This window comes from Carettochelys insculpta, chromosome 6, assembly GCF_033958435.1.
Source record: "Carettochelys insculpta isolate YL-2023 chromosome 6, ASM3395843v1, whole genome shotgun sequence".
In the NCBI taxonomy this organism is placed as follows: Eukaryota; Metazoa; Chordata; order Testudines; family Carettochelyidae; genus Carettochelys; species Carettochelys insculpta.
Genome location: NC_134142.1, coordinates 32,060,037 through 32,083,462, shown reverse-complemented (window position 1 = coordinate 32,083,462; position 23,426 = coordinate 32,060,037). Strand labels below are relative to the sequence as shown.

The window sequence follows — 23,426 nt, the reverse complement described above, 5'->3', positions numbered from 1 at the left end:
TATGGCTCACCTCCACTAGTGATGAGAAGGTGGGAGGTGAGCCACATCCAACCTGATTTAATTAGCACTGATGTTACACTCCCATCTCTGTATCCCTGCCTGTCCTTTGCTTCAAGCATCTGAGGAAGTGAGCTGTATCTCACAAAATCGTATGCCCTATTAAATGTGTTAGTCTTTAATGTGCCTCCAGACGCCTCGTTTCTGCTGAAACATACTAATATGGCTACCTCTCAGAAACTACTCAGCAAGATGATCACAGAGTTTGAAAGCTTTCTCATAAAGTCAAACAAACAGCAATTAAAGACCATTTTGGCAGATTCACACTATTATTTTATTTCAGGTTTCAGTCATTAGAACACAACGATGAGTGCTGCACTGTCAGTAATATATACATGTGATCTCAGTTAAACTGACCTGGTGTATGTTTTCCCTGCCCTATGGCAAGGACCAGGTTACTCAAGGGAACTAAGGAATTAATTCCCCCTGCGGCAAGAGTATCAACTCAGCTCTGCTTACTATACAGATGAGCTATTGCACTCTTTAGATGGAAAAATGGTTGCAATACATTTATAAACCAAAGATGGAAGCCCAAACTTAGACCTGGAAACTTGAGATGAGTCTCCTTTTCTAACGGATGCTAAAATCTGCCTTCACTGGTGGCAGACAAGTCTTTCCTTTCATTAGCAGTATGTAGCTTGTTTAACTCTGGGTCTTCATCCGCTGGTGCACTGCTGTGTTTTCTGGGGGTTTCTGGAGTTGTCAGCTGGTAGGATACCTTGGTTTTAGTCCTAAAACATCTTAGGTGTGTTAAACAGGAGTCTCTTATTTTGACAAAGTTCTGATAGGTGCTCTCACTGGAAAAGCAGTACAATACTGGGTCAGCAACACAATTAAAACTAGTCAACAAGAGAGAAAAATGGTAGATGTTAAAAATTTCCTTTGCAAATGTACAGCTTTTCTCAAACAAGCTGCGAATTACTAACAAGATGTGGTATGGTCCAAAGCAAACCAAGAAAATTACAACTGTGCTTGAAACCAGACGTTTAATTTGGATTTTTGTCTTCTTTTGAGTTCCATGGCTCTTGCGAACAACTCGGAAAATGCCACAGTAAGAAAAGAACAGCAAGGAGAAGGGGAAAAGGAAACCAGCAAAGAAGCGGTAGTAATTGATGCTGTGCTCCCAGCCTTTGATGGGATAATGTTCAAAACATATTCTATGACTCTCTGCATCGTTACTAATATCAGCATTCTGAAAAACAAACCAGCTCATCAGAATTTCCTTGCTCCAGATTATGATGCTCAGCACCACAGCAGCCTTTATTGTCCGAAACTGAGAGAAACTAAAAGGATGCACCACTGCTAGATAGCGATCCATGGAGATGCAGCAGAGAAAGCCCACACTAATGTAGATATTTTCATACAGGAGAATGCCACAGATTTTGCACAGTTGTGCACCATAGGTCCAATTGTCATGCTGCAAAAAATACTGGAGCCAGAAGGGCAAAGAGAAGATGTAGAATAGGTCTGCTATAGTCAAATTACACAGGTAGATCCCCAGTTCGTTTTTAGCTCTAATTTGTAGATACCCATAGTACAATGAGATGCAGTTAGCTGGGAGACCTATTATAAAGACAAGTATGTATATTGTAGGGGCTAATGTCTGATGTATGTTGTGATTAATGTGGCAGATAGAATTATTCTCTGTAGCATTCTGTTGGAGAAGCATCTTCTAGCAATGATCATATATCTCTCATCAGTGTCTCAAAGAGGGAGATGTAAATTTTAATTTCATCCCGTTTCATGAGTTGATAATTTCTCTTGCACAGTCTTCTTTCTGAGGTGGCTGTCTGACTTAGAATCCTAACGACCTGAAAGTAAACACATGAAAGTTCTTATGAGAATTATCACTGAAATATATCATTTTCAATAAACTGACTTATTCTAGCCCTCAACTTTTTTGAATCTCTAATACAAGACCTGCCTCACACATCCCATCATTTGGTAATTGTAAATGTATGAATATAGTACCTCCCACCAAGGACCTCAAAGCATTTTACTTTCTAAGGTAAGCCTCAGAACCACACTATCAGATAAGGAAATATCTTCACTTTCTTCTTCGAGTGATTGCTCATGGGCATTCCAGTTTGGGTGTGCACCATGCGCATGCCCAGTTGCTGGAAGCTTTTTGCCCTAGCCGGTAGCCTTAGGGTTGGTGCAGTGCCCCCTGGAGTGGCGCCCATATGGCCACCCATATATGCACCACCCGACCTGCCCCCCTCTCAGTTCCTTTTCACCACGCTGTTGGTTGCTGGAACTTAACTCTTCTTGAGAGTTCACTGGTGGCCTTTGTTGTTTTAATTAGTTGTAAATAGTTTAGTTTGTTATCTCTGTAGGAAATTAGCACTTAGTAAGCCGAGGTGGGTCTTTAACCCCCTCGGCGCCTCACCACCAGGCCATGCCTGGTTCTCCAGGTTTTAAAAACTGTTCTAAATGTGACAAACATATGCCCAAGAGTGACCCGCATAAAGCTTGTCTGGGCTGCCTCGGTGAGGCTTATCTCCGAGAGAGTTGCTCCATCTGCAAGGCATTCAAATCAAGGACTCTAAAAGATAGAGCTCAAAGACTAAAAGTGCTTCTGATGGAGTCAGCCTCGCGCCCGGCGGGTTCCTCGGCGGGAACGCAGAGCGCCGCATCTTCGGTGCAGAGTGCTCCGGCACCATCGGTGCCGTCAGAGGGCTCCCAGTGCGGAGAGTTGGACTTGGCGCCTAGCACCTCCCGGCGCCTCGCAAGAAGACAAGACAGGACCGGGGCCGTTCACAGGAGAGAAGAGGGCAAAGACAGGTGTCTGGAGAGTCCACCAAATAGCACCGTGAGCGGGTTCACGCAGTGCTGGCGTCGACTTCAGCACAAGGCAGGAGCCCGCGCACTCCCAGCCTGCCCTCGACGCCAGAGGCCTTTAGTGCTGCTCAAGGCCTCCTGCAATTTATGGTGCCGCTACAAACGCTGGACCGGGAGCCTTTGTCACCCTTGCTCCAGACACCGGGTCAGGCTCCAGGGACCCCGGCACAGCTCCCGATGCTGGGGGGACCCCAACAATCCATTGGCACTGTGCAGATGGGACAGAGCCTGCAGGAACCAATGAGGAGTACGGGACCCTTGGCACCACCATGGTCGTCGGTTTCAGGGTCCGCATTGGAATTGGACTCCCTTTACTCCGGCTCAGTAAGGAGCGAGAGTACAAGGTCATCCTGATGCAGTGGGCACTGGCACCACTCCCGACGCTCCCTGGAAGGAGAGTGGCAAAGGCACCATCAGGGGGCACCACAATCACCCTTCTGGACCCCGTGGGTGATCCATGAGGAGCAAGGGTGAGTTGCTGGACTCCCGTTCAGGGTGCCAGGTGCTCCCCAGGTGCCGAGCTCGATGCCTACAGCATCTCTGGGAGCCCCGCCGAAGGAGCAGGGGGAGTCATCGGCACCGGCTCCGATGGCAGTACCGGCACCATCATCACATCTACATCGGCACTGGGTCAATCAGAAGTGACCCAAGCATGGGTGCCACCCGTACAGGCACCGGGAACTGTGGTGCAATGGACACCAGCACCGACTGAACCGGTGCTGTCCCAGGTGCAGAGTGGCCCTGGTTTCATAGCACCACACCAGCGACCACTAGGGTGCCCTCCACTCAGGCATTGAGCACAGCGCCACAGATTAGGGTGCTGGGGACTCAAGTAGCAGTGCCAGAATCCTCTGTATCAACAGGTTTGGAGGGTATGTTGACCTCATCTTCGTCTTCTCCAGATGAGGCATTAGCTGGGTCCTCTGCATCCCCAGTATTGGAGGATGGAGGCGCGCCCAGAGCCTGGGGGTACAGGCTGAAGACGTCAGGGATGAGGTAGACCCTGTCACAAACATCCTCTCAACCTCTGGACCATCCAGGGTGGCACTGCCTATTATAAAGACAATTGCCAACACAGCTAAGACAGTGTAGCAAACCCCAGCCTCAGCCTTGCCCACAGCTAGGAAAAACGAACGCAGGTATTTTGTCCCGGCACAGGGAAATAAGCATCTGTTCACCCATCCTCCCCCTGACTCCCGTGTTGTGGATGCGGTGAACAATAGGAAGAGACAGGGTCTTCAAGGGCCCTCCCCCAAGAACAAGGATGCCAAAAGACTAGACCTCTATGGTAGAAAAGTTTACTCCACAAGTGGTCTGCAGTTGAGACTTTTTAACCAGCAGGCCACGGTTAGCAGATATGTGTATAATACAGCCAGTTCCATGGACCGTTTCGCTGAACTGCTTCCACCGGACACCAACACAGACTTTATGGCCCTGGTAGCGGAGCAGAGGCTCATATCCAGAGAAGCACTGCAGGCCATCCTAGATGCAGCTGATGCAGCCACTAGGGTTATGGCCTCGGGTATTGCCATGCAAAGGGGAGCACGGGTTCAGGTCTCAGGACTCTCATAAGAGGTGCAGCAGTCCATTCAAAACCTCCCTTTTGAAGGCCCCTCTCTGTTTTCACAGAAAACAGATAAGAGACTTCATGGCATGAAAGACTCTCGAGCCACGTTACGCTCACTGGGTCTATACACACCGGCAACCCAAAGAAGGCAGTTTAACCCTAGGCCCCAGTTCAGACAGCTCCCCCAGCAGCAACAGGAGGGGAACAGAAGAAGGGGCCGCCATAATAGGAGGCGTCAGGGTCGCCAAACACAGGACCAGGGCCACACTAAAACCCCTCCTGGGCCTAGACACCAGTTTTGACAGGGCAGTTGAGAGCATTGTACCGTCCACTCTCATAGTTCCAGCCCAAGGTTTATTTTCACTCTGCTTATCCCCATTCTACCAGGCATGGTGCAGCATAACTTCGGACCAGTGGGTCCTCTGCACGGTAGAAAAGGGATATGCTATCCAATTTTCTTCTTACCCCTCTTCGCAACCCCCTTCCCCATCCCTCTTCAGGGACCCCTCACATAAGATAGTTCTCAGACAGGAGGTAGGCATCCTCCTCCAAAAGGGGGCTGTAGAGGAAGTTCCCCAGGAATTCCAGGGACAGGTATTTTATACCCACTATTTCCTCATTCCTAAAACGAAAGGCAGGCTGAGGCCCATCTTGGACCTACGAAATCTCAACAAATCTGTAAGAAAGATAAAGTTTTGTATGATATCCCTGGGAATAATTATCCCAATGCTGGAACAAGGGGATTGGTTCTCTGCAGGACGCATATTTCCATGTAGCAATTTATCCATCTCACAGGAGGTTCCTCAGATTTGTGCTAGGGAAGGACCATTATCAATTTACAGTCCTCCCGTTCAGACTCTCCTCAGCCCCGAGAGTCTTTACCAAATGCATGTCAGTAGTGGCAGCCTTCCTACGCAGGCGAGGTGTGCATCTGTTCCCGTACCTAGATGACTGGCTGATCAAGGGTTGGTCACAAGGACAGGTGTTGAAACATGTACAGCAAATAAGAGCAACGTGCGACACGTTAGGCCTCCTAGCAAACGAGGCGAAGTCTGTATTAGTCCCGACTCAAGTCACAGAGTTTGTAGGTGCACGTCTAGACGCAAAGCAGGCCAGAGCGTTTCTGCCACACAGCAGGGTCCAGATAATGGCAGCTTGCATACAAGCCCTAATAAGGTTCCCAACCACAACAGCCAGGGTATGCCTCAGATTGTTGGGACACATGGTGGCATGCATGCTCGTAGTCCAGCATGCCAGGTTACGAATGCGCCCCTTTCAGATGTGGCTCACCTCAGTATACAGACCTGTCAGGGACAGCATAGACATGTTAGTCACAGTCTCCCCTGAAGTGTTGACGACACTACACTGGTGGCTGGAGGACGGGTCAGTCTGCATGGGGGTGCCCTTCAATCCCCCACAACCCTCCCGCTCCCTGGTCCCGGACGCATCAGACCTGGGCTGGGGAGCACACTTGGGGGACTGCCGGACTCAGGACCTGTGGGGCAAAATGGACACTCATCTCCACACAAATGTGAGAGAGCTCAGAGCAGTTCGTCTGACATGCAAAGTATTTCAGCACGAGTTGAAGGGGCACTGTGTAGCAGTCAGCACAGACAACACCACAGCAATGTACTATATAAACAAACAAGGGGGTGCACGCTCGTCGCCCCTCTGTCTAGAGGTCCTCGCACTTTGGGATTTCTGCATCCAGCACCAGATTCTCCTGAGGGCGTTCTACCTGCCTGGGACTCAGAACTCTCTGGCAGACCGCCTCAGCAGGTCCTTCATGGACCATGAGTGGTCATTACACACACAAGTACTGAATTCAGTTTTCCAGAGGTCGGGGCGTCCCCAGGTAGACCTCTTCGCCATGCATCTCAATGCGAAGTGCAGGACGTTGTGCTCTTACCAGAACTGAAGTCCAGGTTCTTGGGCAGACACCTTCAGCATCCTTTGGTCAGGCCCATTGCTGTACGCCTTTCCACCGATACTGCTCATCCACCGAACGCTGTTGAAAATTCAGTCGGTAATCCTGGTGGCCCCGGCCTGGGCTCGACAACATTGGTACTCAGCCCTCTTGGAGATGTCCACTCACACTCCGGAGACACTCCCGCTGCGCTCGACCTGCTGACACAGGAGGAGGGGAGACTGCGGCACCCCAGTCTCCATGTGCTGCACCTGACAGCATGGAGGCTCCATGGTTGAGACCAGCTGAGCTGGCCTGCGCCGAACCTGTCAGGGAAGTATTGCTAAACAGCAGGAAACCCTCTACAAGGGTAGCATATGTAGCCAAATGGAAAAGATTTACCATTTGGGCCACCCAAAAGGGGATGTCCCCGGGAGAGGTCACAATACCAAGTGTCCTAGATTACTTGCTGGCCCTGAGCCAGGCGGGGCTGTCAGTATCCTCCCTAAAGGTGCACCTGGCAGCCATTTTGGCATTCCACCCAGGGACAGGAGGTTTTTGGTCTTCTCAGACCCAGTGGTAAAAAGGTTTATGAAGGGAATGGAGAAAGTTAGACCACAGGTTCAGGCCCCCCTGCCAATGTGGGACCTTAATTTGGTTTTGTCTAAGCTGATAGCTCCCCCTTTTGAACTTCTCGCCTCTTGTTCTATGTTGTTTCTTACTTATAAGGTGGCATTCCTGGTGGCCATTACCTCAGCCAGAAGGGTGTCAGAGCTAAGGGCCCTGACGGTGGACCCAATTTATATGGTGTTCCACAAGGACAAGGTTAGACTAAGACCCCACCCGGCATTTCAGCCTAAGGTGGTCTCCCCTTTCCATATTAACCAAGACATCACCTTACCGGTGTTTTACCCAAAGCCCCATGCCTCCCCTAGGGAGCAGAGTCTACACACCTTGGATGTACAGAGGGCACTGGCCTTCTATAGGGACAGGACCAAACCCATCCGGAAGTCGTAGCAGCTGTTCGTTGCAGTAGCAGACAGGATGAAGGGGCATCCAGTCTCCTCTCAGCAGATCTCCTCCTGGATGGTAGCCTGTATCAGTGAGTATTACAAACTGGCGGGGGTTCCCCCTCCACCAATCAGGTCGCACACCACAAGGGCACAGGCGTCCTCTGCAGCGTTCTTAGCCAAAGTCCCTATCCAGGACATCTGCAGAGCGGCCACTTGGTTCTCCATTCACACGTTCGCAGTGCATTACGCAGTTACGCAGCACGCTAGGGAAGACACTGCAGTGGGCAGGGCTGTCCTGCACTCCTTTCGGGACTCTGACCCCGCCTCCTAGGCATTGGCTTGCATTCACCCAAATTGGAATGCACATGAGCAATCACTCGAAGAAGAAAAGACAATTACCTGTTCCGTAACTGGTATTCTTTGAGATGTGTTGCTCATGTCCATTCCAAAACCCTCCCGCCTTCCCCTCTGTTGGAGTAGCCGACAAGAAGGAATTGAGCCGGGGGCAGGTCGGGCGGTGCATATATGGGTGGCCATACGGGCGCCATTCCAGGGGGCGCTGCACTGACCCTAAGGCTACTGACTAGGGCAAAAAGCTTCCGGCAACTGGGCATGTGCACGACACATGCCCAAATTGGAATGCACATGAGCAACACGTCTCGAAGAACACCAGTTACGGAACAGGTAACTGTCTTTTATAGTTGGAGCACAGAGATATTAAGTTAGTTGCTCAGCCTAATATGCTTCCTGAAACATAGAGAATAGAATCCTATTCGGACTGTTCTTATAGGACATTGCACTTATGACAGAATACAATGTATTTTTCTTTAATTTTCTGAATGAAATGTACTTATTCCACAATCCCTGCAAAGAAAAAGCACTCTTCCAGACCCCTGTCCTGTACATTCACATTTCAAAAGCTGCTTTTCCCTATAGAATGAATCTTGCAGGAAAGATTTCCAGAGTCATGTAACAATCTCTAACAACAATGTATCCATTGTCTCTGTCCTGCAAGTTATTCTGTTGTAGATCTGCTTAATTACAATAGACACACAAAAATTAAAAACTAAACCCCACTAGTCTGCTGCAAATGTCACTTTGTACATCACCACTGTATGTCAGTACACCCTATTCAGCTAAGGAAGGCTTTTGTAATCAGAGCCCTAACCATACAAGCCTTGCCTACAGTACATAATTTTACAGTGTTTGAACATGGTTGTAAAGACCAGTTGTGATGACTATATGCTGACTAATTCACAGTTTGGCAGTCAGTGCAGACCACAAAAAATTATGCTCAGTACCTGGTAGCTAACTGTTTAAACCCTGTCCTCCAACAACCATCAAATAATGTGACACTTGTAAAATTTACTGGAAAAACTGGAATTGAAGAGAAAGACAGAAGTTAACGCAAAGAAAAAGTCTGAGTCAACCTATATACGAGAAGAAATTTTAAAAAGAGAGAGACATGAAGAAATTGCTCTGTAAAAACTGCTTCTGATGCAGCTAAACCTAATGTCTAATCAGAAGATAATCCCTGGACTACAACCAACAGTTAGGTAGGGTGACAGACAAGCACATTTCTCTTAAGATAGATTTAAAATAAAAGTAGCAGCAGCTGTTTGTTTTTTCAGAGCTATGATCTGTAACTGTGGCATCATCTGTTAGTCTGTGGCTGCAATCCAGGGAAATCACTTATTCGATGGGTCATTTGAGCATTTCCTCTCCCATCTCTGTTCACCGCATTGTACTCTGTCTCCTGTCAGTAGTAGTCTCCTCATCTCAAAGCCCAATTCACCAAAAGTGGGAAAAACAGAAGATGACACTCTTTAACATCTCAATAAGCCCCAATCTGTCCTCCTGTTCCTGTTTTAAACACAACATAAACATTCACCATTCACTCTCACACCTGCAAAAGGTCCTCTCCTCTCCAATTGCCCCATATCCTACTTACAGCCAAAAACCATAGTGTTTTCCCAAGACACCTAAACCATTTTTAAATAACACAAAAACAATAAGCTATACAAAACTTCAATACCATGTCTATTCCAAACACAAACTGAATAATATAGGTAGCTAGGGTGGGTCCTTTGGTTTGAATGAAGCATTACAGGAAGTTCCTCTTCTCTCAGGCTCATATATTCAGTAGTGGGGCCAGAGACCCCTATTCCAAAGACCCTCCCCTAGGTATGTATGTGAAGTGTGCACACACAACTCTTCTCACATACAGGACATTCATTTCCATGAGCAACAGTGGTAACAGGGTTTACCTTTGAGCACAAAATGGGTTGACTCTTTGGCAGTGGGTCTCTTGCTCTCTAACCTTCCCCTTTCTATGTCACTCAGCAACAACAGACTTGAATCATTGCCTTTTATAGCAGGAACTGGGCCAAGGTGCACATTTTAGATCAAACTCTCCCCAGAGCTTGACCTGGTTTAAGTTTGGGATTCTGGTTCAACCCATCATTTTGATAAAAGTCAGGCATGAAGTTCACTTTCATGTTTAAGACAAAAAGGGACCGCCAGATAATTTAGTCTGACCTCTGGCACATGTCACAGACCACCACCACCACCCAGCACCTGATTACAAAACCCAACAAATGAAATCAAACCAAAATATTACAAACCTCAGAAGACAAAGCTGCTATGGGTCACATGCAGAGAATCAAAGGGCATAGGGCACACAAGTAGCAGGGAACTGACTAACTGGGATATACTCAGATGATCCTGGCAAGCAATCCTCACTGAATGCAGCAAAGAAAAGCAAAATCCCTGCCAATCTGACCTGGGGCAGAGGGAGAGAATTCCTTGACAGTTCCACATACTTTTACACATAGTATCAGTTAGACTTTGGGCGTGTGAGTAAGAACCAGCCACCCAAGGACCGGAGAGTATTCTCAGTACTATCTCAAAGCACCAGCCCTCTCCAATCTGTATCCCACCTCCAGTCATGGCCTACACTTTGGGGATTGTTGTATTCCAGATATTACTTCTGACTCACGGTGCCTGGGAACAGGTTGGATGAGTAGCCTGGAGTGGGGAGACTAGGCCAGGGGGCACAGAAAAAGACTGGGAATTAAAACTGGGGGTAGAGTAGAGAAGAGGAAAAGATTAGGACCAGTAGAACACACTCCTCTTCCAAAACTAAAATGAAAGGCAAGCTTCCTGATTCACAACAGTGCTCCTTTGTCAGCTTACATCTGTGAGAACCACTGGTAAGGTGATATATCTCATACCATTCTGCTGCTGGTCCACACTGACAACGTATTATTTCTACCAAAAAAAAAAAAAAGGCAATGCTTTTCTAAACCTGAGCCCCCATGTCTTAATTCAGAGCTGAATACTACCCACTTGTGCTAGTCTGTTTTATTAACTGTAAATGGCCCCTTTTGTTTTATATTTCTGTGTACGACTCACTTACACACTTTTCAGTTAGAGGAAACCATTGAATTTTTCTGTAAATTACACATGCTTTAACTTCTGTCATCCTTACTTGGCTTCATTTATAAAAATCTATTGAAAAAGAAAGGAAGCCAGAACTATTTTTAAAAACCCCATATAAACAATTGATGAATTAGTCAATGTACAATTTTTCTGGAACACAGACATTGAATTACTCATTGCATCGACTAAACTTCTTCACTCATCCCACCCTTGATTTCCTGTTTCTCATCTCTTGACTTCCTTTCTCAAAACGTTCTAATGTTTGAAATAGCTATGTCTACTTTATAGACTAACAGATTTATTAGAACATAAGCTTTTGTAGATAAAACCCACTTCATCAGATGAAAGCTTATGCCATGATAAATCTGTTAGTTTATAAGGTGCTACAGGACTCCTCATGATCTTTATAGATAAAGACTAACACAGCCCTCTCGCTGACACTTACTTAATTACTGAAATTGATAGGGTCAGATGCCACCCGTGCTAAAATTCTCACAAATTCAGGACTAATGACCGCAAATATGTTGGTAAGCACGTATTAAATGGATTTGGGTATCAGTTTTTAATAAGAAACTTCCTCTTTTCATCAGAGGGAATTTAGTGTTTATGAACCGTTCTACATTGGATATTTCTTAATCTAGGTAGAAAATGTGCTATAATAGTCTACAATAGTTTACATCACTGTAGGTATTGATATGCTTCTGGGCTATGGTTACACTGACCTGAACTGCCAGCAGCAGTATGCAAATTGGTGTTCATGAAAATGCAAATGGATGCTCATTTGCATATTTGGTCACCAGCAGAGGCTGCTGCCAGCAGAAAAAAAGGTAATATAAATGTGGTTCTGCCAGTGAAACCCCACTTTGTCAGCAGCATCTTATGCCTGGAAAAAATTAGACATAAAAGCCTGCCAACAAAGGGGGCGTTTTGACAGCAGAACCATGTTTACATTTCTTTTTTTTCTGCTGGCAGCAGCCTCTGCTGGTGACCAAATATGCAAATGAGCATCCAGTTGCATTTTTGAGACTGCCTACTTGCATACTGCTGCCGGCAGTTCTGGTCAGTGTAACCGTAGTGCTGGTCAGTAACATTTCTTCATTTTTCTTTTGGTAAAGAATCCCATCCAAAATACTTTTATCCCATCCTATCCATTAATACAGATTATTTAGTTTGATACTATACTACTATGATACACAGACCTCTTGGCAAAGAGTCCCCCTGCTCCTTGCAAATAACTCTCATCTCAGACCTGACAAATTCACTGTGTCAAACACAGGACATACAGGATATTTATTCATAAAGAGTAACATGTAAGGTATCTACAGAAAGCTTGTAACTTGTCAAAATGCATAATCATTGAGAAATGTATGTTCGGGTAATACTTAAGGATTAATGATTTATATTGAGAACACAATATATGGACTTGTAGTAGAAATTTGTGACCAGGAGATTGTGTCTTGATGATGTCCCAGTCAGACAAAGTGGATTTGTGACATTGTCTTGTTTGGCCAATGATGAACTGCAAGTTTCATTTGCTTAACATCACTTTATGCAATACTAAGATATTGAATGGGAAGCCATCAGAGGCAATGATAAATAATCAAAACCCAAAATGTAAAAAAGAAGCTCTGCATGGAAGCAGAGTGTTCTTGTTTTGTAGTGTACCTAATTTTATTTTATTTTGGGACTGAAGGGGAAGGAGATAGGGTAGTTTTTCTCTGGTTGGCATAGGTCACAGGACATGGTTGTTTTAAAATACTGTACATGCACTCCGTGATATTAATGGAGGAGGTGTGAGGGCTGGAATGGAGGTTGGGTGCAAACAGGTGGTTGTTGTAAGGGATTGGAGTGCAGAAGGGGATGTGGGGTCTGGGAGGGAATTTGGAAGAAGGAGGCATTGTGGCCTGGAGTAGGAGACTGGAGTGCAAGGGTTTGGGTTGTGACCTAAGGCAGGAGGCTGTTGTTTATAAATATTTTCTTTATACTGTTATCTAAAGCATTGATGAAGATATTGAACAGAACTGGACTCAAGACTGATCCCTGAGGAACCCCACTCAATATGCCTTCCCATCATAACTGCTGAACCACTGACAATTACTCTCTGGGAATGATTTTCCAACCAGTTAAGCACCCAAATTATAGTGGCTTCTTTTATGGTGTATTTCCCTAGTTAGTTTATGAGCAATAAGGAATGAGGGACCTATATTATGTAAATAAGATGGGCAGGAAGATAAATACAGTTCAGCCCATGTGTGAAGGACCATTGTGTTGGTAAAGGTGTGCGGCAGGCACAGGACTTGGAACCAGGAATTCTTATGGTCTAAACTGGCTCCTATACAGAACATTCTCTATAGCCTACAGGCAAATCACCTTCTGTCTCTGGGTTTTTCTCCAGCTGCAAAGTGGGAATTCCTGTTGCCCCATCTTCTGTCACTGTCTGACACTAGCAAACTCAAGTAATCTGGCAGCCGGATGACCATATATAGGTGTGGCCCAGTTTCCCGTGATCCCATAAAGTTTCTGTACAGTCACCAGTGCTGTGTTGTTTTGTGTTGCTATTTAGCTGTAATTTACATCTAAAGGTCTTCTAAGAACCCAGTAAGCAGTGAACAAGTTGGTAATTTGCTTGCAAATATTGACTTTCTGTTGTCCGATAAATTCTCTCATCCAGCACCCATCAGGTCCCAAGGGTGATGGCTGAGAGAGGTTCAATCTGTGGACTGGAATAACCTCAGCAGAAATATGTGGCAATTGATGAGTAAGAGAATTCTATGAGTGCATTTGTCATGGGGGGATTGTAACAAGCATGGTACACTGCAGCCTCGGTTACAGATCAGATCACATTTGTTGTTTTTCCAGCCCTTAGCATGGTTAGAGCTTTCCACATACCAATATCAGGTTCAACCTCTAGCCTAAACCAGCAACAGACAAGTTTTCTATCCCTGAGTGGCTCAGCCATTACTCCTGATGACCTTATGTTACTACTCATGACAGGCTGCATGAACATTCTGCATGCATCAACATAAACGAGTCTCCCCGCTCCTGCGGGAATAAGACAGGAACAGATTTTTTTAATGAACACTAGCAGAACCCAGCACTTTGTGGCAGCTACAGCCAAAGTACTTATTTGCACAGGTTGTTTCTAATATGTAAGCCGATGTGTATCCTGTTGGCTTTTCAGTCAAATGTTATTTTGTCCCACATACAAACACTACATCAATCTTTCCTACAAGCACTCATTGAATTTGTATCATGTGTATACACAACAGTTTGGACAAGCACATTCTCAGACAATGTGCACATTCCCCAGTGGGGAGGAACAAACTAAAACAGGAAAGGCTGGGCAGATGCTTGGCTATCTGGCATGCCCCCAAACCACCTCTGCCACTGGGCTAAGGGCCATACCTCAGCCCCCTCAAGCCCCTTCCTACACCCTGCTCTCCAGCACTTCCCTGTGGGAGGGATCCTCCCTTGGCTCCCAGGGACACAGCTAGCGGAAAGAGCCCAGCTGTACCAGATGGTCCACCTCATCCCTTAGCCAAGGAGCCCCTGCTCCCTTGCATGGTGCTGGTTTCAGCCCTGCAGTGCCCTGCTTAGGGCCAAGGCCAGGAAGGGACCTGGCTCCAGATGGCTCTGGGGGCCCCTCTCCTTGAAGGGACCATGGCTGCTCTTGCCCCATCAGCACTCCTGGCACAGGAGCAGCCCAGTGCCCTCCACCTAAGCCAAAGGAAGAGGGTTCAACTTGCTGACACCCACATCCCAGCAGAGTGGCAGCACCTCCTCCCTGGGTGGGTCAGTGTCCCTGGGGTTCAGCATGGAGCAGCGAGCTGCTGACTCTGCTCCAGAGAAAGGCACACAGCAGACAGCCCAGCTGAGGCAGAGCAACCTCCCCCTTTATCCTGTTCCCCACCTTACTATCTCCAGCCCGCACACTGCCCTTACCTCACCTGAGGTGCACATGGCACCCCTGACTCATGCCTCACTCTGCGCCGTTCCGAAGGGTCCACATCTGGCCCCTGCCCCCGTCACTGCTCCCACCACAGAGCAGCCCGGTGCTCTCTGCTGAAGGAAGAGGGGTCACCGCGCTGACACCCACATCCTGATAGGGCAGCAGCACCTCCTCTCTGGCTGGGTCAATGTCCTGGGGGTTTAGCAATAAGGCAGGGAGCCCCTGACTCTGCTCCACAGAAAGGTGTGGGGCAGAGAGCCTGGCTGAGGCAGGGTGACCCTCCCTCCTTTGTCCTGTTCTCCCCTCACCAATTCCATCGCATGGATGGCCCGTACCTCCCCTGCATGGCACCCCCAACTCAGTGTCCCCAGGGTTCAGCAATGGGGCAGGGAGCCATTCATTCTACTGCTCATCTAAAATGGCAGCCTCAGCCTCTGAGAGCCATTTCTCATGAGGCCATCAATTACGAGACTACAGGGGGATGGACAGACAGCTCTCTTTCTGTAATATAGAAAATTTAGTCTTGTTTCTCAGATGATCTTCAGACTTCTGATGAAGTGTCCAAAATGCTAACCTGTGCTCCCTAAGAGACTCACGAAGCTCAAGAAGTAACAGAGAGGGAGCCATGCTAGTCTAAATACTATCAAAACAAAAAGCAGTCAAGTAGCACTTTAAAGACTAGCAAAATAATTGCTTGATTGCTTGATTGCTTTTTGTTTTGAAAGCTCAAGAACATAGCTTCTGATGGAAAATTAAAATGGAGTTAGACTCCCTTGACATACTCCCCAAGAAAAGGAACTACGGAGCTGATCATTGGCTGCTAATAACTGGTACTATTATTTGAGGTGACCGCACAGTTTCATGTTAGTTAGTATGGCCACTCTGTATCTTTTCAAGCCCAGAGTTCAACTTACCAGCAGACTATTTGACAGATGCTCTGCAAATGCTTCAAACGTGTAAAATGTGGAGCTGACAGCTCCCCAAGACTGAAGTTCTCCAAGTCAAGCAGCCATGCTACAGGTACTGTGTCAGTGAAGCTAGACAATCGTTCTCTCCATGGCACACTGTGCAGAAGGGTGCCGACAGAAGTCACATAAACAGAGATGAAAAATCAAAGAAACAACTGACTATTATGGGTTCACATTAGTGTTTTCAGGTGTCCAGTTTCCAAGTGGAACACCTGATTGAAAAGGGAGCCAGTCAGCACCACTGACTGGTACACTAAAAGTCTGGTCAGTGCACTGCAGGGCCAGCACGCTCCCCATGTAGCTCTATAGAATTCCTGGAAAGTGGCCAAAATGTCCCTCCAACTCAGAAAGGGGCTCCATGTGCTATCCATCTGCTAGAAGCTGGAGGGACATGATGCTGGAGGGACTGAGCTCCCTACCGCCAATTCTCTCCTTGAACCCAGACCACGCCTCATGCCCACTCTCCTGCTCCAGCACAGTGAAAATGAGCGAGTGAAGGTTGGGGAGAATGAGTGAGGGGTAGGGTGGAGTGAGCATGTGTCTGAGCCTCAGAGAAGGAGTGGGGCATCAGGGCAGGGGCATGGCATTGGATGATTGAGGATTAGGGGTTTTTTTAATAAGAAAGTTGGTCACCCTAATTCAAATGGCTTGTCCAGATTTGTAGATTTTAGGGAAAAGCTTTGTGTAGCTCAAAGCCAATAAGAAAAAAAAAGAAAGGCTTTTGAGTTCTTCCTCAAAGGGATAAGCAATTCCCACATCTGTCCAAATGTAGGCAACATGTCACTCTACTGGCCCACTCTAATTCATACAATCCCATGAGATGGAACAGATTTGCTCCTCACTGAACTGAGCACCATTTATCCTCAGCTGGGATCCTTAGCAATCTTGTCAGTCAGCTGGACTAGATTCTCCACTCAGAGAAAAGGCTTTAATGCTCTGACTCCACCTACAAGGTGAGGTCAATATATTTCATCTGACCAGGCTAAGTCGTGGGTGGCCAGTGCATACCAATCAGTTACCAAGTGTGGTCAAGTAACCTGTACTGGAGTGGGGTTGGACTGGGTTGGGATGCCAGGATGTCTGGGGTCAGGCACCAAGTGACAGGTGGCAAGGAGGGGAGTTAGGAATGAATCATGGAAAGGAGCTACATCCTGGGCTTCAAAGTAAAGCAAGGTCTGGACGAGAAGCAAGCAGTTGGTTTGTATCATTGCTCAGACATTTCCATGCTGGCTTTTTGCTTAGTAGCAAATAATCAGCGGGATGCAGGGGGGATGCCACTCAGATCCTAATGGGTAGTAATTCCAGCTGTGTCTAGCTTCAGAGGGTTCTCCCATGAAACCTCAGCCTAAGCTCCCAGTGATAATGCCAAAGGGTGGGTGGCTCAGAACTTCCATTGTTACGGGTTTTAGTTCTACAGGGTCTTACACTATTACAGGCACTAGTAGTTTTAATTTTCTAAAATTAAAATAGCAGGCCTACCACTTCTCTTTTCATCTGAAATGGATGTTTAACATTGCAGTAGCTTGTTACAGCATTATCATGTCTCAACACATTTAGTCAACTCATCATCATACACCAGTGACATGTTCTATCATTGCATCACAACATGATTCATAGGCCCCAGAAATACTCCCAATCAATGTCTGAAACTAAGAGCATATACTTCATACTATATCATCTTATCTACTATAAGACAGTACCTAGACGCTTTACAGTACAGAATGATGACATGACACCCTCCCATGAAGAGCTTACGAATGAATTACAGGCAGTGACATGATGAGAGGGACTACAGAGAAATCAGGAAGATTGGTGGGGGGGACAAAGGAAGGATGGGTTAAAATTACATGTTTAGGAAAGGCATGTGTACAGAATGCAATAAATTTTATATAAATAATTATCTGACTCACTTCATGTGGAAACAAGCCTGAAGGAGACATCTGAATGAGGAAAGTGGTCTAGTGAGCTCTGAAGGACATTTTTAATGAAGTGTGGTAGCAAGCTGTTTATTGACATATAATTAGAATGATTCTCCATTCTGAGCTGGTGTATGGCCAATTCTCCCAGGCCTGTTGAAAAGTCTATAATTTTTTTTATTACAAGTTAATATCTATACATTGAAAATACTGCATAAAAGCTAAATATTTTCTTTTAAATTCTATATAGCATTTATAGCCACCACAAAACCAACCTCTCTGTGATTTGTTTAAAAGAAATGTCAAAAATCTGAGGAAATTTGCAGCAACATGAGGACCGGAAACAACAAAATTACATACACAGTCTACTAACATGTTGTGTGTTGGAAACACACCATAAATAACAGTGAAAATATAATTTGAGAGAATAGGAAAGTACTTAGGTTGGGTCCTTCCGAGTGGTCAATTACACAGATAACCACCAAAACAATACATAAAATACATATACTGTACTGTATAGCAAGATACTTGATTTGGCAGTTTCCCACTGGATTACCCTCAGGAAATCGCTTACTAATCAGAAAAAACAAGCAGTCCTGTATCACCTTAAAGACTAGCAAAGTGCTGCAGGGCTGTTTGTTTTCTGTGAAGCTATATGATTATCCCTCTGAGACTTACTAATCAGTTCTAACTTGCTTACATTTGTACCTCCTTGTTGACATGCTTTGGAAGTGCCATTTAAAAAAATCATCCTACTGCCACTGTGCTAGCCTAGCCGCAAATACAAAATCATCTTCAGCCCATTCTAATAGTCCCATTTCATTGCTGTGTCTTCAATATTTTGCTTGCCCTTTACCTAAACAGAACTCATCTATGTTCTGCTGCAGAACCTCTGTCTAAAGCTCTTACACGATGACGAATTGGCTATCTGGAGACTAAGGAATTTATGTTAAAGTTGCATTTTCTATACATATTATTGTTCAACTAATTCTCTCTACTCTGTTTCGTTTTTGCTTTTAACACTTCAGCAGAAACTTATGTCCCGTTGCTTGTTCACTAGGTCTGATCAAGATCAATGAAAAACTTTATGGGTTAATAAATTAGAATAAAACTGAGACTCACTTGAAAGAAAAGGACCCCTGGAGAGCGCTGGGCGGTAAGGAAATTCACTTAGGTGTCGCAGCACAGATCTTGTCTGCCCAGCCCTTGACTCTAGCTGGCTGACTTTGCTGACCTCCTCCCCACTGGCAGAAATGCAGTGAGTTTGGGGAGGGAGGGGGAGGAGGTTGTGCTTCAGTTCCTTCCGCTCTTGCTAGTCTCGTTTCTCTGAAGTGATACTATCTGCTCTCTAGCTCCGTGGATAAAGGAACAAACACCACATACTGATGATACAGAAAGGTAGCAGTGTTAAAATCAACCACAAAGACATACAGCGCGCACACATGTTGGTGGGCACAGACACAAACAAAGACAGGTTTAACATACATTCACTAATAGTATACGCAGAGACCAAATGTAGCCCAGATATCATTGTATGTAGTACATTGGGATACATAACACAACATACACCTGCTCCAGCTCACACACAGAGCATAGGGAGTATTGTTTTTATCACAGTGATTCATAGGGGTCTCATATGAGATTAAGGCCTCAGCATGCTAAGAACATAAACATTAGGTACAGAAACATAAGGATGTGAGGTTCTGCAGGGACCAGAACCTAGGTTTGTGGGTTGCCTAGCGCTTTCATGCAGCTGCTGAAATAGGGCCATATGCCCCACTAACAACTTTTATTATGGCCCCTGATTGGTTCAGCCATTCTTTTTAAGCCCAGAAGTTGCTTTAGGATGTGTCCATGCAAGGAGATGGATGCCCCTGCCAGCCTTTAGTGACAGAACTACCAGTTGGCTGCCTTTAGTACTGTTCCTAGCCTCTAACTGCCATTGCTGTAACCAGTTCCAATATACTATCAAAGGCTGGGAGGTAGTACTCTCAAAGAGATACTGGGCATTATTCTGGAGTAATTATGTTTTATTAGTACCTGTATGGAGAAAAATTATCCCAGTTACTACCAAAAGTAAATAGTCAATCAAAAATATAACTGGTGAACAGAATCTCTTTTCTAGACCCACACTGCAACCGAAATCTGATAATTAAATCCCTGATTTCCAGAGGTACTGAACACCAGAGCTCAACCTGAGTGTAACAGGAGCTGTGGCTGATCAGCAGCTCTGAAGTCAGACTCTTGGATGCTGGACACATCATTTCTCCGTTAGAATCCACTGGAATTATTTTTATGCCTCATTCTCTAAAGCAGGCACCTTGGATGGAGTTGTACTTCATCTCTTAAAACTTCCCCCCCCCAAAAGAAAATCCCCACCCATGCCACAATAAAATGCTGTGAACACTGTGTGAATATTTATTAGAATAAACAGTTAAATCCATTAGAATGCAGAATAGTTGTGTCTGATTTTTGTTTGTCCTGCAAACTCTTCTCAGTCCAATTCTTTTGGCAGAAGCTGTAGAGCTTGAGAGTAACTTGCCTCTGGTTGTATCTGTTGGCAAACATCCCAACAACCTTTCAAAAGAAGAGAACGCAACAGATGTAAGTGTAGTTGCTGTAAAATATAACAGCTGTGCTATGGGGGATTCTGGAGTGTTTGAGCATTGTATAAATGAACTGGTTGAAGCATGGGGTGGCTTCTTTCAGGGTACAGTTAATTCACAGGTATATGATTCACAGGTTGTTCTACTACAAATGTTAGCTGCCTTTAACAACCCAATCTCCACCGTTTACCCTCCCCATCCAACTTCATTGCACTGTGGCACTCAAATAAAAAAAGAACATGTAATATCAAGGCTTATAGTTTTTTTCTAATGAAGTATTCAAAACTCTCAACTATTTTGCGCATGTGACAATAATTCTTTTCATTTTATCTTGGGAGACTGTTTTGCCTTTCTGATGAGTAACTAGCCCCATTGGATAGAGTAATGTCTGGTAAGCACATGGCATAACCAAAAAAATATTGAGCTTAAAAAGGAACAGGGCTAAACTCATACTGCTAATGCCCGTTACCAATAATAGGATTATTGTCAATGAATTTAGACTTAATATGGCAGAATGCATCCAAAATTTTACTGGATGTTTGCAAATACAATTTAATTCTTTTTAAAGTTTTCTATACAATTTTTGCATGAGTTATTTGGATTTGCTTAATCATTATTATTCACACTAACATTTGCCTATAGTGAGATTCTCCCTTTCCACAAAGCCTACCACCACAAGTATTTATCAACATTTTTTTCTGCAGTTTATGTTTCATCCAGTAAGGAAATAAACAGCCCAGGGACTCATAATCAGTCACACAATGACTAACATAATCCAGGACATAAACAAAAGGAGAAGTTCTTCAGTAGGTGTAAAATAGCATAGCTCATTGACAACTTACAGCACTTGAGGATTAATTCCAAATTTTGATGAAACATGCCTGCAGTATGCACTGCTTGAGCTATCGCTAAGGGCAAATTTTGTTATGAACAGTTGAGTAAAATCTTTCAGACATTAGAATCTTATAGGATGGGTGGGGGACAAATATTTACCATTTTTAAAAAACTGAATTCCGAGAAATAACTCGAAAACCAGCTGAATGCTGTAATAGTCTGTACGTGGTGCTCACTAAGGTAGGTGACTATAACACCACTGCAAAAAAGACATTGACTAGATAGTAAACTAAAAGCAATAGAAAAATCAGTGATCAGATGAATAAGTGATTACATGATAACGGTATAAAAATTGTATACAGCATTAAAATTGGATGTTCTGATTTACTATAGGAACAAGAGAATGTACCATGAGAAACATGATAAAGCACCTACGATGAAATCCTGCTTCCACTAAAGTTAACGGAAACACTCTCAATAACTTCAGTGGAGCCGTGATTTCATAGAGTTATCAGAGACCTGATGGGGGTCATGAAGTTGACCCCACTTTACAAAGTACAGCTGATTCCAACTAAATCATCCCAACCAGGACTTTGTCAAGCCAGGACTTAAAAACCTCTAGGGATGGAGATTCTTCCACCTCTCTAGACAACACATTCCAGTGCTTCACTACTGTCCTGATGAAATAGTGTTTCCTAATATTCAACCTAGACCTCTCCCACTGCACTGTAAGACCATTGAGCCGCCTTCTGTTATCTTTCACCACTGAAGACAGCCTCTCTCCACCTCTTTGTAATCCTGCTTTAGGTAGTTGAAGGCTACTATCAAATGCCCCCTCACTCTTCTCTTCTGTTGACTAAATAAGCCTAAATCCCTCAGCAGTTCCTCATAAGTCATGTGCTCCAGCCCCTAATCATTTCATTCCTCATCCTGACAAGCATAAAGTGACATTTATACCCCCCCACCACACCAAAAAGTTTTTTCCTGTAATGGTTATGGTACATACAGAATACATAATGGTGTACTGTGTTCACTGACATTAATTTGGTATGACCTCCAGAATTCATTCAGGATTTTGTTGGTGAATAACTTGTTCATCTCATACTCATACTGACAAACACTTGACACCAGAGCACCTCATCTTTTTAGAATGTCTAAAATTTATTTCTCTGTTCACCATCTATGCTGTAGCTATATTCTCTCAGCTTGGCCAATGAAAGACAGATAGGCTATGTCTACACTAGCCCCAAACTTCGAAATGGCCATGTAAATGGCCATTTCGAAGTTTACTAATGAAGCACTGAAATACATATTCAGCGCCTCATTAGCATGCGGGCAGCTGCAGCACTTCAAAATTGATGCGGCTCGCTGCTGCGCGGCTTGTCCCAACAGAGCTCCTTTTCGAAAGGGCCCCGCCTACTTCAAAGTCCCCTTATTCCTATGAGCAGGAAGGAATTTTGAAAAGGAGCCCTGTCGGGACGAGCCGCACACCAATTTCGAAGTGCCACGGTCGCCCGCATGCTAATGAGGCTCTGAATATGTATTTCAGCGCTTCATTAGTAAACTTCGAAATGGTCATTTACATGGCCATTTCGAAGTTTGGGGCTAGTGTAGACATAGACTTAGAATGCAGCATATTGGCCATGGTCACACTAGCACATCCTTTCAGAAGGGCTATGGTAATGAGGCACTGCCCTGAATATACAGCACCTCATTAGCATAATAGCAGCCAGGTACGCTTTGAAACTGCAGGTTTTGAAACACACGCTGCCCGTGTAGCTGGGAGCCTTTCAAAACAGCCCCCCGATTTCAGAAGCCCTTTCTTCCCATATGGTTTTGTAGTGTGCCTCGCCCCTCCCAGTCACCTGACCAGAAGTCAGGCAGCAGGGCCAGGACTCTCAAAGCCCAGCCTGAGGACTCAGTCTGTGCTAACCCTCCAGAGGTGGGCTCTGGGCTTCCTGCCTGGGAGGCTGAGGACTGAGGCCTGGATTGGGCCACCTGGCACCCTGCCAACCTGTGGACACCAGTGGAACCTGCCTGAAGAAGACCAGCCAAGGCTAAAGAGCCTAAAGAACCAACCTGTGTACCGGTCTTGGCCTGCACCCCGAGCCAGCCTGAGGCAGCGGAGCTGGCAGGTGGCACAGGCCTGGATCAGGCCACCTGGACCCCAGTCAGACCTGGAACCCCATGAGCCCGAGAAGTTGACAGGATACAGGGTATGTGCTGTGGGGAGACAGGGAGTGGCCCAGGGGGTAAGAGGACCATTAAAGGACCTCGGTTTGGCGTGTTGTGGGCTGGATTCCCTGCTGACCCACACAGCAGACTCTT

At 45.5% G+C, this 23,426-nt stretch overlaps 1 protein-coding gene across 3 annotated transcripts; it reads right to left on the bottom strand.

The window, feature by feature from the left end:
• Positions 1 to 318: 318 nt before the first annotated feature.
• On the bottom strand, positions 319 to 18,869 carry GPR68 (G protein-coupled receptor 68). 3 transcript variants are annotated; one of them, XM_074998758.1, is made up of 3 exons: positions 6,375 to 7,185; positions 5,756 to 5,769; positions 319 to 1,868 (listed from the first exon to the last, which is right to left on the bottom strand). In XM_074998758.1, exon 3 carries the CDS (start codon positions 1,724 to 1,726, stop codon positions 638 to 640), a length of 1,089 nt encoding a protein of 362 aa, XP_074854859.1. In that variant the 5' UTR covers positions 1,727 to 1,868; positions 5,756 to 5,769; positions 6,375 to 7,185; the 3' UTR covers positions 319 to 637. The 3 variants fall into 3 exon arrangements, with proteins under 3 accessions (XP_074854859.1, XP_074854860.1, XP_074854858.1); XM_074998759.1 differs by lacking the exons at positions 5,756 to 5,769; positions 6,375 to 7,185 and adding an exon at positions 18,781 to 18,869; XM_074998757.1 differs by lacking the exon at positions 5,756 to 5,769.
• Positions 18,870 to 23,426: the final 4,557 nt, after the last annotated feature.

Excerpts from the sequence above, each read along its gene's own strand:
- GPR68 (XM_074998759.1), bottom strand. The coding sequence starts at position 1,726 with ATGCTTCTCCAACAGAATGCTACAGAGAATAATTCTATCTGCCACATT.